At 40.3% G+C, this 16,668-nt stretch overlaps 1 protein-coding gene across 4 annotated transcripts; it reads right to left on the bottom strand.

Moving 5' to 3' along the window:
• Positions 1-109: 109 nt before the first annotated feature.
• On the bottom strand, positions 110-15,668 carry CCZ1 (CCZ1 homolog, vacuolar protein trafficking and biogenesis associated). Of its 4 annotated transcripts, none has more exons than XM_080619269.1 (15): positions 15,464-15,668; positions 12,511-12,608; positions 12,296-12,389; positions 12,124-12,198; positions 11,065-11,112; positions 10,378-10,461; positions 7,977-8,152; positions 7,286-7,367; positions 6,708-6,769; positions 5,692-5,803; positions 5,106-5,139; positions 4,633-4,750; positions 2,811-2,969; positions 1,570-1,697; positions 110-458 (listed from the first exon to the last, which is right to left on the bottom strand). In XM_080619269.1, exons 1-15 carry the CDS (start codon positions 15,566-15,568, stop codon positions 403-405), a joined length of 1,431 nt encoding a protein of 476 aa, XP_080475395.1. In that variant the 5' UTR covers positions 15,569-15,668; the 3' UTR covers positions 110-402. The 4 variants fall into 4 exon arrangements, with proteins under 4 accessions (XP_080475395.1, XP_080475397.1, XP_080475398.1 ...); XM_080619271.1 differs by having other exon boundaries at positions 7,977-8,053; XM_080619272.1 differs by lacking the exon at positions 1,570-1,697.
• Positions 15,669-16,668: the final 1,000 nt, after the last annotated feature.

Here is a 16,668-nt window from a genome sequence, read left to right as displayed (position 1 = left end):
CAACCTAGAAAGCTTTTGGAGCAGGGGTCTTTGATAACCACTCTAGTTTCACATTGAAGAAAGTTAGCACGATGATGCAAATGAACACAGGAAAACAAAAAGATGCCCTTAAAAGTGTAGCAATTAATAGTTTTATTTTCCAGTAAAATATTCACATAACGATAGCAGAATGGAATGGTACAGATGAATGCAGGCCAGGTTTTGTTTAGTTTGCACATAAACATTTTTAAAATCTAAAAATTTTATGATCAGAGTTTACAGATTTTAGTAGAAATTTTGATTCTTACAAAGCAAGTATTGCTTTACTATTGTCATTATTCCAGTCAATAATATGACTAATAACTTCTCATGTTGAACAAGTGTCTGACATTGACATCTTCTAATAAATCAGCCCTTTGCAGATCAATCCAAGAAGAAAATATTATTAAACTGTGTTGCACAAAGTTTCTTCACTTCTTCTGTAAAAAAGAAAATAAAAAAGGTGTTTCAGTATATGTTACAGGAGCCTCTGCATGCTAAACCCTGGGGATCATCAAGGAGAGAAAATAATTAAATTAAAACCAGAAGAAACTCTAGGAGTTTCCAGTGTAGAAATACGCTTAATGTTATTCTATCTTCAGTAGGAGAAAATGAATCAAATCTGATGTTTGACACTGTCTGAATGATGAGTTGTATTCTAAATGACTAAAATGTAAATTAATTATCATTTGTGTTTGCTGTTGGCCCATTGTCTTGTCAAACTTCTATACTGCAACAGCAGAAGACTTAGCTTCAACACAAAGCAGCAGACTGTACCCCTTGTCAGGGAAGGAAGGATTAGGGAAGCCCATTAAAATAAGTCAGTCAAACTTTGGCTTTGTGCTGTTTGGCAGAAAGCACTTCCTAAGTTTATCAGGCACAGAAACACTCATTTACTGTATGTCAGGTTTGATCCTGAAAGACAATTAGAAATCATGGTGAAGTCATGCAATTTGTTCCTCTTTTGAAAAATGAGGTTGCTAGGCTTTAGAGTTCTGGAAAAGCTTTAATTCTTTCTTCCTACTAAAACAGAGAGCCCTGAAACTGCTGCAAGTAGGACTCGGACTTCAAGAGAAATGGCAATTTAAAAGCTTGTTCCATCTTAAATGTTAATTTGTACTCTTAGTCATAGTAAGTCATTCTCAAAGCAGCACTAGAAACAAGACAACAGTGGAATGGGGATCACTGACAGGAGAGACATTATGCATGAGTAACCTACCCATGGGTCGTAGACAAGTAAAACTTAACTCAGATGTTCATCTCTCACCTATAATACACTTCATTAATTACTCCTGAGGTAAGCTCACGGAGCACTCTATCCGCTATTATTTGAAGGAGGAAGAATGACTGATTAATAATTAAGAATGTCTGCTGAATATTTATGCTGTTCTTTGACAGCTGTAGGAGGCAGACTAAACCCTTATGCAAACTTACCTGGTCTATCATAGATCAATCCCTCTCTAGCTTTCTTGTGAGATGGATTTTATTACTTATCCAGGGACATACATTTTAGTAGTAACCATGCTTAAAGGTAATAAAAACAATCCTTACCATTAACTTCAATCAGATTTGCATTTTTTTGATTCAAAATAACATACAGTTCTCGCTGGTCAGACTTTTTCCCAACTACCCAGTAATCACTCATTGCCTTCACAATAATTTCCTCATCTTCATCAACTCTGAAAGAAGTTTTACAAAGTAAAGAAGGTGGCAGGAAGTTCATCTTCAACAACTTTATTTGTAATCATTAAGACAGCTTAATGTCATCAATTTTTGTGGTTGTGCAGAATGGAAGAGAGACTACCACTACTGACTTAGACATAATTCAGCAATCCAGGATAAAGGTTTCATAAATGGCTGCTTAGGACAAATGCATCCCTAGATTAATCATTAGTGTGTCCATCAGTCACGGTCCACCAACACTCAGGCACTCTGGAGAAAACCCCTATACCTCCATCATAAGGACACACTTCATAGAATAATCATTTGCTACACAATGACCAAATAATGAAAGTTGGAGCTGGTGGATGGTGTAGTGATACTAATTTTTCACATATCTAACAGCTAAACCTAGAACTAAACCATGCTCAACAACTACATAAAGCCATCACTAACCCTGCTCTTCCACAGTATGACAGAAAGTTCTTCTATCTTTTATAGACAAATGAAAACCTTGTCCTTAAGTAGAGTGGGAGAATTGCCAGTAGTGAGAGACATCATAATTATTCAGCATTTTCATGTTATTTTTTATAGTGACAGTGGGTCTCTCCCACCACGAAGCAGAATGCCCATTGATAGGAAGCCAGTTATCTCCTCTGTCAGCAGTACTGTACCAACCGCAGGGTTTGCATTTCATCTATTGTCTAATCCCTAGAAGCAGGCAGCAGTTTCAGAGGAGGGTATCATCTAGGCAGAAGCAGGTTTCCCTGTCCTTCATACTACTTATCCTGAGATTAGACAGGCTTAAGTGCAAAAGTGCTAGGCTTCACATTCCTTTTGAGTTTGTTATGGCTTCTCTGAAGCTTCAAATAGATTAGACAGTTTCCTGGATAGAGGCCCTGGCCCTTCCTGAAATTATTTTTTAAAAGGATACTAAGTTTTATTTGAAACAAACTATTTCTAAACCAACACAAAAATCCAAGTACGACCCATGTTACACCATTTATCTCACAGAGCCCTGAATAGCCGTCCATGAGCAAAAAGACATGAAAGGTACATTCATTTGGGAAAAAAAAAAAAAAAAAATCTACTTGATAGAAGCAGTTACAGACTATTAAATAGTTAAGCATTACCTGGAGAAGTCACTGTTGATGTCACCGAGAATCTTCATGAGGTCAGGGTGAACTGATGCAAGTGATACACTGGGTGTTTTCCTCATGTGAATGGTACTTTTCTCTGCCAGGTTCATGTGATTGAAATAGATAAACTTAAACTGAGGCTCCTTCTCAGCCCTAGGAAAATAAAACCCAAACAAAACTGTATTTGTGAATACATGTTCTGTAAGTACAGGCTTCACAGAGAATGGGTAACAATACAGCGCAAAGCTTACTCGGACATCCTGAGGTTACCTTCACATTGAAGAGACTCAAGTACATAAAGTTTGATCATGCCCCAAGTTTTAATTTTAACACACTTTAAAAAGCAAGCCTGCAAAACCAACCAGTTTCCCCTTCTGCTGCTTCGGCTTCTACTAAATAGACATGGGGGAGTCTAAAGGCCTTCTCCCACTTCCCAAGAATAGCTTGCATTTCTCTAATGAGCTGTTTTTTCCCTGTCCCCATGTTGTTTCTTTGCTGTTCTATCCTGTGCCAGTCCAACGTGGTTTCAATGGATGCTGGGTCTTCCATTTGATCAATAAGTAATCCACTCACATCTCTGTTATTTGTTACAATCAAAAGAAAGAACTCCTCCTTGATCCAGGCTATTAGATTTCCCCCCATCATATTTGTGGGCTAAGGAAGAGACTATTTTCAAACTCCTGCCTCAGCAGTCTCCTTCATTTCCTCTTCTATTAATATAAAATCTGTTGCTCATAATTGTAGTTTTGGTAAAAGTCACAGCAAATTCAGACTGGCAGAAACTGGCTATAGCAGTTAGTACTTCAGGCTATGTATTATTCAGAATCAAGGAGATAACTGTGATGACACCACTCACCTTAGCAAACAACTAGATACCCTTGCTCTTTCCTGTCACCCAGATGCATGAGTGTCAAGAAACTGTATCATGTTTTCAGGACACCATGGCATTAAATTTTAAAAGAGTTAAAGCTGCCAAAGCCAGTCGCAGGTGACATGAAAAAAACCCCAACTTTAATGATTTAGTAGATTGGCACAGTTTCAGGCACATCCTATTCTATACCCTGCGATTTTGCTGATTTGGCATGCTACCACCGAGCTCAGTCACACACCTATCTTTGCTTCAATTCCTCTTGTGTTGTCATATGCGATACTGCTCTGGCTTCCCTAACTAACAAATCAATCTAAAATAAGTACAATTTTATGGAAAGTCAACTATAGTTTTAACTGAAGTATAAGAAAAGTTAGAAAGCATACACTGAAGTTAAGATTTTGCAGGAACTGCTACTTTTTGACTTCAACATGGGGATGCCGACAGATGATTACACCATTTCAGTCGGCATTTTTGCCATTTTGTATGGATTTCTGCAAGCATAGTAATCTCTAAAACTCATCATCTCCATGGGTCAGCTAGTTTCGGTTCACATATAAAAGAAGCAAAACCCAGAAGTTCCACGTCTTATATCTGAATAACTTGCTGACAGCAGGGGAATGATGACGCAGAATCACAATTGGTAATAGTGAGATTTAGCTTAATATTTACAATTTTTTCTGCAACAAGGAAAAAGGTTTCAGCCACGCAGTAAACATCCATTCCTAATAATGTATGTTGCTACTTTGGGGAGACCTAAGTATGCAAAACTAGGCACTTTAGAAATGCTTAAAATGCAGAAAGGTAGACAAACACTGTTTAAAGAACACAGTCAATTTGATGCTTTCAACATTTGGGCTCATGTTGCCATTATTTAAGCAGTTCATAAAACCTAAATTTTAACCAAATCCTGAGGGACTGCAAAAGGAACAGAAGTGTCACACAAACCCTGATATTCTCTTGTTGATGTTGTATTGTTCACATATGTCTGACGCTAACACGGTGAGTTGAGGCCCAACAATACTGTCCAGTTTACGACAGAACTCCAGCGTAGGTGGAATCGAAGCTGGGTGGTGGGTAAAGAAAAGGGAGAGGTGAGACTCTTCTCTCACAGCTGAAGGTACAGTTTCTGTAGCTGTTTTCTTTACACATCAATGAGAGTCCTAGAACAAATTTCTATCTTAATTGTAACCTTATGGATGACTTTGGAAGTGTACTGCTAACTGAAGCAATATTCAGTCATTTTATTGTGTAAATTAAGTTATACCACTGGCACAAAAATCAAATGACTGATAAAAACCCTTGAGTGAAGAGACTAAAATAAGAAATTACTGCCAGTGTTTTTCAAGAGTAAACCAAGTTGCATGTAATAGGATTTTGTACTACGTTTTGCCAGAGAACTGATGCTAATAGGTACTTACCATCAATCATAAAGCAGACAGCTGCACTCATGGCCTGGAACAAAAAAGTTAAAGCAAAAAAAGCCATTTACAACAGGTTACCTCAGCTACCTCAAATAAATGACAATACTTCAGTGAGGTCACATACGGTAAGCCAGTTAAAAAAACCACCCTATTTTAAAGGTAACACTTCAATAGGATAATCTGTTATGATTTTGAAATTCAGCTCAGTTAACAGTTTTTAAGTTGCTAGAAATGCACTGTCTGCAAGAAGCTTGCATTTCATTTAAAAAAATTAAGTGGTGCCTTTTTTTAATGATTATTCATAATTTTTATTGATTAATGCTACATAAGGTGAGGTATAAAACCACTTTAAGTAACTGAAGGCTGGTATTTTGTTTTAATGAAAAACCTATTTGTTTTGGGGAGGGTGCAGGAGAGGGGAAAGGAGGATTCAGGCTTTAAATCTTGAGAAACAGCAGAGACTTTTCTGTCTTTCTGCTTTAATCTCATATCAATGCATCTTTCTATACAATTAATTAGTACTTCAGGTCACTGTATACAGATACGTAGTTCTGTGGCATAATCGTAGAGAAAGATGTAATACCTTATAAACAATTAAATGAAGCTCTTCATAAGTGTCATCAGTGTTAACAAATATTTTGGGGAAACGGCATTTTGCTTCTGGATCATTCAGATTTAAAGGTCCAGTAAGAAACCTAGAAAATAATTCAACAGGTCAGATGTGATCAATTTTTTATTGCAGTTTTCCCTATTTAACATATATAATGACACTAGCAATACTTACATGTATGACTATATTTTAATAGAGTTTTCAGCTATCCAGATAGGCATAGAACAGTTAATACATTAACTCATATTTTTGCAGAAGTATTTGCATATATGCTCCAAAGAGTTACAGAAACAGAATCAGAAAGCCAGAATAATGCTAAGGGAAGAAACCACTCAGATCATCAAAATAACAACAACAAAACTCATTCCATATTTCAGTAGTGACTATCTTTAAAACACCTTTTTCTGCTGCTACTGGTAAAGCACTTTTCCTTTGCTATCCAACAGTACGTTCACATCAGTTTTATGTAGAACAGCAGTGTATTAGAAGCACCTAAACTTGGGAGACACAGGGTGGAACAAGGAGTGTGTGCCAGTACCTTGATCCCAAAAGAATACTATAAATCAGGCAAGAGGAAATACCACAATTAAAGAAAAATGTCCAAACCCACAATTACTCAAAATCATGTTGCACAGCTGCTAAGTACAGGACCCCCGCTCTGACACGCGGAGTACAGAGGAAAAGTAAATAGATAAATCCCTAGATTAAATCTATGCCTTTGTCTGAAGTGCCTGACTGAGAAGAAATGACTGGAACAGTTCCAAAACTTTCCATGAAGTACAAGAACAGCGGGGAAGAAAATAACTGTGCAATAATGTTAATGAAGGCTTTTCTCTCTTTTCCCTCTTTTCCCCCTCCACAGGTCAGTTTTACATTGCACCAAATACCATGCAACGCTCTAGAATGAACTGTGTGGAATATGTACTCGTAACATATGTACTCATCCTTGAGGGAAGCAGCAGTAGATGGTGACAGTAAACAAGAGCTACCTTCCATAGTGTTGTAGATTTCCTGGCATTTCAGCACGTATTGGAGAATCTCTTCCTGCTAACTGAAGCAAAAAAAGAACACACAGAACAAAAAAAAGTTTAGAGGTATTTTCTGTTACATTTTGCATTTATTAAATTTTAAAACTTAGCTTATGGTGCTTCTTGATGAGGGAAGGGATAATTACTCCAAGTGGTCTTATGGCACTCCATGCTGCACTTTGCCATTAAGCCAAAGTGATTCATTTGCAGTCCTGAGCAGTCATCAGTAAACTCCCCATCACCATCCCTTATTCAGATTATCCCCACAATTCATGTTGTAAGCATTAAGTGCAAATTCTACTGTATTTGGTAAAGTGGCCTGAAAGCAATACATCCCAGAATTCCTAAAGTTAAGTTTAAGTGGGGGAGAGGGAAGGGTGGGGAAGATGCTCTTCTTTAGTACTTTAACTTCAGTACTTTTAGTGGTACTAGAGAAACAGAAAGAAAAGAACAAAAAAGAAACAAACCCCAAATGAACAATAAGCTCCATGACTCTCCCCCAACTTCCCCCCGCCCCCAAAAAGAAACAACTACCACACCTCAGGCTCCATGTGCCTTGGAAACAGAGATGTCGTGAGATACTTGTACAAAATTCTCATGTCATCTTGTTCCAGTCCACTCCTAGACCATCAGTGAGGGAAAGAAACACAGGTCATGTTTGTGCTGCAGTTCAGATCACACATTTCCCTCTAACCAAAACTCAGGCAAAGAATACCAAATTAAGGTAGCAATGTTTCAGTGTCTCAGAAGATTAAATCCCAGAACATCAATTTTTAATGAAATGTTATTAGCTAAATACAAAACACATAAATAACTGTAAACCAGAAGAGAAATAGGAATAATATTTAAAAAAAGCAAAGATCATGTTTCCTATCTTAAGTCCATCTTCAAGTAGAACTCTTCACAAGCACTGCAACTTTCTGGTTCAGAACCATTTAAAGAACAATTCTTTAATTAACCTTCTCTACTAAAAGGTGCTACAGAGAAAATTGTGTATATGCGCAGGGGCTCTTGTGATGAAATTGACAAGGAGACTTCTCTAGCTGCTCCCCAGGCCAACTGGCATGTAATCATTTGGTACAGGTCAGAGAATTCGAAGCTACAGACCAATGCCTTTCCTACACACTCTTTCACTCATCCTACCATTCAGGATTCATCAGCTTTGCTGTATGGCACTTATTTATAGGATGAGAAATCAAAGAAACACAAAAGAATTACTAAAGTACCTACCAGATAAGCTGGTCATTATAGAGAAATGCAGTATACTTGACTATGCTCAGGCTTTCTTCCATCCTATTAATAAAGGACTGAATTTTCAAATAAGTCATTTTATCCAGTGGAAAGAAGCTGATTCCACAAAACACATCCAGCAGATCGCAAGACTGTAAATGCAGTGTCTGCAAGTACTAAGATAACAATGACAGATTTTTAGAGTTCAGAAAACTTCCAACATGTAGATTTAAATGACAAATTTGAGTCTAATCCCCAGTAATCTAGAAACCCCTTCCAGTTCTGCTTCTATGACATAAAACCTTTGTGTGGGGACAGACCTTAGTAGGGTGGCAACAGACCTTAGTAGGGTGGCAACAGGACAATAGGACAAGGAGTAATGGTTTTAAACTAAAAGAGGAGAGATTCAGAACAGATATAAGGAAGAACCGTTTTATGATGAGGGTGGTGCAACGCTGGCACAGGTTGCCCAGAGAGGTGGTAGATGCTCCATCCCTGGAAACATTAAGCCAGGTTGGACAGGGCTCTGATCTGGTTGAAGATGCCCCTGCCCATGGCAATGCGCAAACCATTCTATAATTCCAAGTGTGAGTGTGTGAATATGATTCCAGCTGTCAGCTTGCTATTGTTTAGTCACAGTGATGACAGCTTTTAAATCTAGCTCAAGGTCTTTTGAGAATATAAGAAAGCACAGCTTATCTTAATAATACTCAATTTCAGAAGTAACTCTGTAGAAATAAAAAGTCCATTAGCTTTCCATGTGCAAAGGAAAAGATAATTTCTATTATTCTCCTTCACAGACTGTAACCTTTACCAAGAGATTTCAAATGCACTATCCAAGTGCTTTGCTCTGTAAAAGATGAGTTATCCAATGGCTCCCTCTACAGTCATTTCACATTACCAAAAAAGCCAAGTAGCAAACTACTTATAAACAGTATCACAGATCTTTGTCACAATTTATAATCTAAATCTCATTTCCTTTCAGTTTCAGTGCAGTTCAAGCCTGCCAGGAACACACAGCTAACTCATTCCATAGAGCTGTAGCAGAACAACTTGCACAACCAAATTTTTTAAGCATTTTTAATTCCCCAGTGAAAAAAGAAACAACTGTTCCTTGGACTTCTTTCTGTTATACAAATCTATGGCCGTTACTGTTTAATCTTCAGTAGGAACTTCCAAGAACTTTAATGTTTTAAAGATAAAAATCTATTAAATTTTTGCCCTATCCTTTTTAATTTAGTGTAGACAGAAGCGTACACCAGTTAATCACGTACTCCTGGTGCCAAATGTTCATTCTAAAGTCTACACCACTCTTATAAAAAAAAGGCAAAACCCCACAAGCAAAGCCTGTGCTTTTGTTTACACTGTCACAACACTGTGTTACTTTAAAAACCTGTTACAAGAACAAGATTTTAAACACAAGTATTATAGTGTCTACACTCCATCATTATCAGAGATATCAATATTCACATCTCTGCCACAAGAGAATTAACTGCTGACAGCAGTCCTCTGTTTCCATCCACACAAACAAGGAAAATGGGGGCAGGCAGGCAGACATTGGATGCCATCCTGTACAGCTTGATGAAACTCTTCAGATAGGAACTCCATATTCTGCCAGACATGACTATTCAGTTACTTTATGTGAAAAATGCCTGAATAATATTTGATTGATTTCTTGCTCAGAAATAGGTTTTGTTAACCATCCTTTCAGTAACACATTAGCTTTTGAAGACTGAAATTAAAATCTGAAGACCAGTTACAACAAAGGCAGGATTTCCTAAAAGCTTATCAGCCATGACTACTAATTCTGCATGGGGGCTGGAAAGAATAAGGGGGAAGTTAAAAATTACAGCTATCCATTACTTCACAGTTGTATGGGACTTTTAAGTCTGTGCATGCAGGTTGTGGGATCTCCATTCCTGGATATTTCCAGGACTCAACCAGCCAAATCCCTGTGCAGTCTAGTTTGAATTCAGTGTTACCCTAACTTTGAGTAGAAGACTGAACTGGATAACTTCTCCATATTCCTTCCAACCTGAGTGATTCTGCAGTGGTTACTCAAGTAGGTCTGCATAGATTATCATCACATTTATAACCAATTCAAATGTTAAAACAGCACTTCCAAAGAACAAACACCATTCATCAGAAAAAACATGTAACAGCTAACCCGTTCCATCAAGCCATAACCCTAGAGTTGTGTTTCAGGTCCACTTAAAGAACCTACTACATTAGTAGGAACCAGAAGTCTTCGAATAATGAGTAACCAGATTTGTTGTGTTGACACTGTACTTTTTCCACTGCCTACGTTTTATACTCACACTACAGCCACCTAGGAGAAGATGTTTGCATTTTATTTCCAATGCAGAAACAGAATGTATGTGCCTGAAAAATAAGGTCTTACCCGATGGAAGAATTTCTCTAGTCTCTCCTTGAGAACCTTCACACCTCCATCTTCCATGGCTTTCAGGAATGTGCCATTGAAAAGCTAATTGTTAAAAGAGAAAAATCAGTCAGTTGATGAATCATTTACAATAATTTAACACTTGACCATGAATATAGCTAGATTACAATACAGCTCCTGTTTCTCAATATCTGAACTCCACATAGATTCAAATGTACTCCTTCTTTATTGAAAACATCTCTCAGATTTGCAGAGTCCAGATATGTATGGCAGCACAGGCAACATGAGAGAAGGAAAATGATTTTTTTGATGGTAGAGAAATTACTTATGTGGCTTAAATATCTTATGCACTTGTTTTGTAAAAGCTCAGATTCATGGCCTTTATCCAATATTGTTTCTTCAACAGATAATATCTAATACCGTCAAAATCAAATGCTTAGTAGTATAACTGCCCATGAAAGAAGAAATCTGGACTTCGCAGAAATGAGAAGGCTTTTATTTTTACAATAAGCTAATGGACTAGCAGAAGTAACTTTATTATTAAAGTACAGCACAAGCTTTATTATTCTCTTCCATCAACACCACTACAGATATTGCTCTCAGGAAGAGATGAGCTTGCACATCCAAATGGTACCATGAGGATCAATTCCTCTGCCCAGAAGAGGAGCCTGTAGTAATTAACTCTACCTTGTACATGCTGTAGCACTGCTGTAGGACCGAACTATAAACCTTGTCCTGCAGAAAAGAGAGCAGGACATTAGTATAAGCAGAGGCAGAATTTCAAATGTTTTGGCTGAGCTAAACATAATCTGTTTTCAAAGGGCCAGCAAACACATGAATTGGAGAAATCAATCTCTGAAAAGTTAAACTGCATTTTCAGTCAGTGTCCAGAAATTTTTTTGTACTTATAAAATCCTATTTCAATAAAGGGAGTCCCCCCTCTTTGATTTAATACCAAAAGCACCTTTTTAACTCATGTACAAGATACCAGTTACAAATACTGCCCTTCCCTAACATCACTGGTCAGTGAAAACAAACTTATTTCTGATAGGTTTTCTCTTCATCCAGGCCAAAGGCTAAAGTTGGTGGGACACCACAGCAGGTTTTTATTGTGCTAGGATCTTAACCCAGATGAAAAAAGGACTATTTTATTGGTTGTCTGGCAAAATAGTGTGCCTATGACAGCAATCTTTTTCTTAGAACATAACAAGAAACAGAACTAGTGCACACCGTAATGAATGGAGGCAGCAGAAGCACCAGCTTCAGCTATCAGCCCACCTGACCAACTGCTTTTCCACTATACAGTTAAGCTGACCTAATGATACTGTAGTTTGGACAAGAACTCCCATGATAGTTGAGCTGTTTGGTTTTCCAGATTGTTCGCAAAGATTACTAGCAGCCTTAAGTAGTAACATGTATACTTAAACCTAGTAAAAATATACTGATTCTAGGTTGTTGGAAGAACTTTATTAAACAAACAGATCCTAAGAATTATGTGCCCGTTCCAAGCTGAAAGCTGCATATTTCACTGATGCTTGTTGGGACTGCCATATGGATAATTCTCTATCTTGCTCTCTTCATTAAGCTTTATTACCGTTTTTTCATTTATGGAGATATATATATATATATACACACAAAATCAATTTGGCAGCAAGAAGAATCAAACTAATACTTCTGAAGTTACTTTTAAAATACAATATATCCCATTAGAAAACAAAAAAAAAAAAGGGAAGAGTTCAGTATTACCAATAATTCTTCTTCCTGATATTCATAGACTGGCTTTCCATCTTTGTGTTTCTCTATTATGGGATTCCGTACAACCTAGAAAGTGGAACAGGCTGCTATTAGACAATGCAGAATGCATTGAGAACATTGCGATACAGTGTTTTAGAAGCATGCATATCACATGCATAAGTACCATGACCATCCAGAAGTTTTCTTCAGGTTCATGGAAAAATTGTCTATTCTTCTGTGTATGCAGGGATTTTGCAGGTTTTGTTGGACTGAAGGTCCTGGAAAGAAAACATGTATGTAGATACAGAAATTTATACACACTCACAAAAAGAAAACGTATGACTGGGAAATTTAAACTACTAGTGCTAATACAATGACCCACGCCATCAGACTTCATACCTTGTGAATTGTACTATAGCTTCACAGAGTCCCACATTTCTAATTTTTTCATTCTTTTCTACTTCATTTGGGTGATAGAAGAGAATCTTCTTTTCTTCCTAAAATTTGAGAAAAGAATCAAGGCAAATGGATTTTAACAGAATTGGAGTTAAAGAATACTGGGTTGTCGTGGTTTAAGCCCAGGCCATAAATTAGAACCACGCAGTCTACTTCCCCCCCACACCTTTCTTCTCTCCGCTCCTGGAGGGACAGGGAGGAGAATCGAAAGAATGCAACTCCCACAGGTTGAGGTAAGAACAGTTTAGTAACTAAGGTATAACACAAATCACTACTGCTACCACCAATAATAATAATGATAAAGGAAATAACAAGGGAAGAGAATACAACACCTCACCACCTGCCGACCGATACCAATACCTCGCCCCCCATCCAGCAGAGTTCCAGCCCTTCCGGGCGACTCTTAGTTCTACATCCTGGGCATGACGTGCTGTGGTATGGAATACCTCTTTGGCTAGTTTGGGTCAGGTGTCCTGTCTCTGCTTCCTCCCAGCTTCTCCTCCTCCCTGGCAGAGCATGAGACTCACAAAGTCCTTGGTCAGGGTAAACATTCTGACCAGCAACTGAAAACATCGTTTTTTATCAGTACTGTCCCCAGGCCAAAAGTCAAAAACACAGCACTGCACCAGCTACTAAGAAGGAGAAAAAGTGACTGCTACTGCTAAACCAGGACAGTATCCACCCCTTATTCCATACCATTCACGTCATGCTCAGATCACACATTTTCAATATACCATCACAACGTGCTAAACCAGGACATGGGTCCATGGTTTGTTTGGGTTTAACTTTAATCCCTTAAATCCCTAGGCAGAATTTTATCTTGTATCTAAACAGGCTTTTGTAGTAACACACATAAAAGGCATATTTAAGCACTTTTAAGCAGTCAGTCATCCTGAGAAATCTCAAAATGCTTTATAAATTGAAGGCTCTTGAAATCATGGGCCCCAGTCACTTCACGGCTAGTTCAAAGCAAGGCTAACTTCAAAGCCACATCAAACCATGGGTAGCTTCAAAGCTAGCTCAGATTGCTCAAGGCCTCGTCTAGTCAAGTTTTAAATATCTCCAAAGATGAAGATTCCACAACTTTTCCAGACCCTGCTCTGCTCTTTGACAACTTCACTATGAAGAATTTTCTCTTATCTCATTACAATTTTGCTTGCTGGACTTCTGTTACCTCTCATCCTGTCTCATCACCATTACCTCAAGAACCTGACTCCATCATCTACAGCCACCCTTTAGGCAGATGAAGACAGCCATCAGACTCCCTTCCACATCATGTCTTCTCCAGGCTGCACAGATCCAATTATCTAAGGCTTACGTGGTACATCACAGACTGCAGCTGCGTGACTGACTCAGGGGCCCTCCACTGGGCTTGCTCCAGTTGGGCAGTATTTTTCCTACTTCAGGAAGCCCCAGAGGAACATAGTGTGTACCAGCAGCCTCACAGGTGCTGAGCAGGGGGAAAGCAACCACTTCACTTGACCTGCTAACACACTCTCACGCACACACCCCATACACTGTTTTCACTGTCACAGGGGCACACTGCTGCTTCATGTACAACCTGGTCATTAGGACTCCCTGGTCCTGTCTTGCAAAGCTGCTTTCTAACCAGTTGGCCTCTGGCCTTTCACAATGAACAAGATTATTTCATCCAACACACAGAACTTTGCATTTGCCTTCACTGTGCTCCACAGTGTTTCTGCTAGCCCATTTTCCCAGCTTGCTGACAGTGCCTCTGAAGAGCAGCCCAGTGTATCTCCCTGGCTTGGAGTGTGCCAGGGACTTACAGAGGGTGCACTCAGTCTCACTGCCCTGCTTATTAATAAATGCACTGCCCTGTTCAAAAACTGTAGAGTACCACGTGAACCATACAATATGCTGTTATCTAGAGACTATAGAATCATAGAATAGTTAGGGTTGGAAAGCACCTTGAGATCATCTAGTTCCAACCCCCCTGCCATGGGCAGGGACACCCCACACTAAACCATGTCACTCAAGGCCTCATCCAACCTGGCCTTGAACACCACCAAGGATGGAGCATTCACAGCCTCCCTGGGCAACCCATTCCAGTGCCTCACCACTCTCACAGTAAAGAATTTCTTCCTTATATCCAATCTAAACTTCCCCTGTTTAAGTTTGAACCCGTTACCCCTTGTCCTGTCACTACAGTCCCTGATGAATAGCCCCTCCCCAGCATCCTCGTAGGCCCTCTTCAGATACTGAAAGGCTGCTATGAGGTCTCCACGCAGCCTTCTCTTCTCCAGGCTGAACAGCCCCAACTTTCTCAGCCTGTCTCCATACAGGAGGTGCTCCAGTCCTTCTTGATTTACTTATTAAAGATCACAATGGCAAAAAATACTAGCAATAACCTGAATTTAACCGAGTTAAACACTAAGCTTTAAACCATGTTGTATCGAACTGGAGAAAATTATTCTCAGAAAAAGTTACTGCATCAGTAAAACGCAGTTACTAACAGACCAGCTCCCCAGCTGCAGTATTTTGCATGCTGTTGAAAGCACACTCGGTCTCTGTTCCTCTTTAGTCTGAAGCAGAGACACATGTGGCACTAGTCCCCGGCCCCACTGAAAGCGGCTGATCCCGAGACTCAGGTGCCGGTAAGGCGGCCGCGGGCAGGGTAAGGCACGGCGGGCCGCAGCTCCCGCCTCCCCAGCGCCGCGCCGCTCCGCGCCCAGAGACCGCCTTTGTTCGGGGATGTTCCGCGGGGGGAAGCGTTAATACCGCGGGTACAAGCTGCGGCCCAAGCCTCGGAGAGGGACGGCATAGCCATGACAGCCGCCGTAGGGGCCTCTGCGGCAACCGAGGCCAGGACAGAGCCGGGTCGGGAAGGAACCCTCCTCTCCCCACAGTCTCGGTGCGCAACCCCCGCCTCCAGTACCTCTCCCTCCTTGGGCCCCAGTTTGGGGTTGTAGATGAAGAAACTGAGCAGAGTCGGAGCGAGCTGTTTCTCCTGTCCAGCTCCCCCCGCCGCCGCCGTCGCCATACTGAGCCTGAAGCGAACGCGCCTGGGGCCGGCAGCCGCCACACACCATCGGGGAGCAGCCCTGAGCCCTCCGCCGGCACCGTCCCCACAGCACTTCCGCCTTGTCCCCCCGTCCCGGAAGAGCACGGCGCCAGCCAGGAAGTGCTACCGGCCGCGGCGGGAGACGGCGCTCCGCAGCGCCTCGCCGGCGGGGAGAGGAACGGCGGGTGGGAGCGTGGGGATACCTGGACCGGAGCAGCTCCGGCCACTGGCGGGGGATCTGGGGACCCGCAGGGCGTTGAGGAGCCGCTTGGGTCCGGAGTTCCCTCAGCAAGAGGTTGTGCCTGGTCAGCGGTCCGTGAGCCCAGCTGGAGGCGGGAAGTTGCTGCCGGTGGGACCGGCGTGTGCCGCAGTGCCAAATTACCATTTGGCTATCGCCCCTTGTATGCAGAGCGAACATAGCGCAGTTCAGTTCCCCTCCGTTTTGTTCAGAGCTGCCGGGCAGCTGAAAAAAGTAGAAACGCTTTAATTTTTGAGGTAAAATCTTGAGAGCTGAAAGATGAGATCTACAGGTTTGAATATGTTGAAAGGAATGTCATCCAGCATCACTTAGTGCAGGTAACCGTTTCTCCATAAATAGCTACAATAAGTTTATTGTGATTATTTTTCGGGTTTTTGTCTGGAACATATAAAATAATGGTATTTAACAAAATAATGAAGCTTTTCTGTTACTTTTCAATTCCCATTTTAGTCAAAATTAAGTGTGACCTAGGTGATAACTAAAACCAGCTACATGGTTAAGAGATGTATCACTTTGTTTCACTATAGGAGTATGAAATTCAGGAATCTGAATGAAGTTATGTAATTGCTCAAATAAACACTTAGAATAAAAGATACAATTGAACACCTCTTTCCTGCAGGTCATTTAGAAAAATGTACTGGTAAGCTTTCTTGAAGTTGTGCCAGATTAAATCTGAAAGAAAACAGTATTTTGGGTGTTTTTAATTTTTCACTTTAGTTACTATTTCTGTTCCTGTCATCATCCTTAGTTTATATTCACTTTCAGTGCCAACAGCGTCATTCGGGATAGTCCTCGTCAGCTTCTGCAGGTGATGGCTTAC

Source organism: Psittacula echo (genome assembly GCF_963264785.1).
Source record: "Psittacula echo genome assembly, chromosome: 5".
NCBI classification, from domain to species: Eukaryota; Metazoa; Chordata; class Aves; order Psittaciformes; family Psittacidae; genus Psittacula; species Psittacula echo.
The sequence above is the reverse complement of the archived record's forward strand: the minus strand, read 5'-3'. Positions and strand labels throughout refer to the sequence as shown.

Excerpts from the sequence above, each read along its gene's own strand:
- CCZ1 (XM_080619269.1), bottom strand. The coding sequence starts at position 15,568 with ATGGCGACGGCGGCGGCGGGGGGAGCTGGACAGGAGAAACAGCTCGCT. Across the intron at positions 5,140-5,691 it reads TTCATTTAATTGTTTATAAG|GCCATGAGTGCAGCTGTCTG; the intron begins GTATTACATCTT and ends TTTTTGTTCCAG. Across the intron at positions 459-1,569 it reads AAATCTGATTGAAGTTAATG|AAGAAGTGAAGAAACTTTGT; the intron begins GTAAGGATTGTT and ends TCTTTTTTACAG.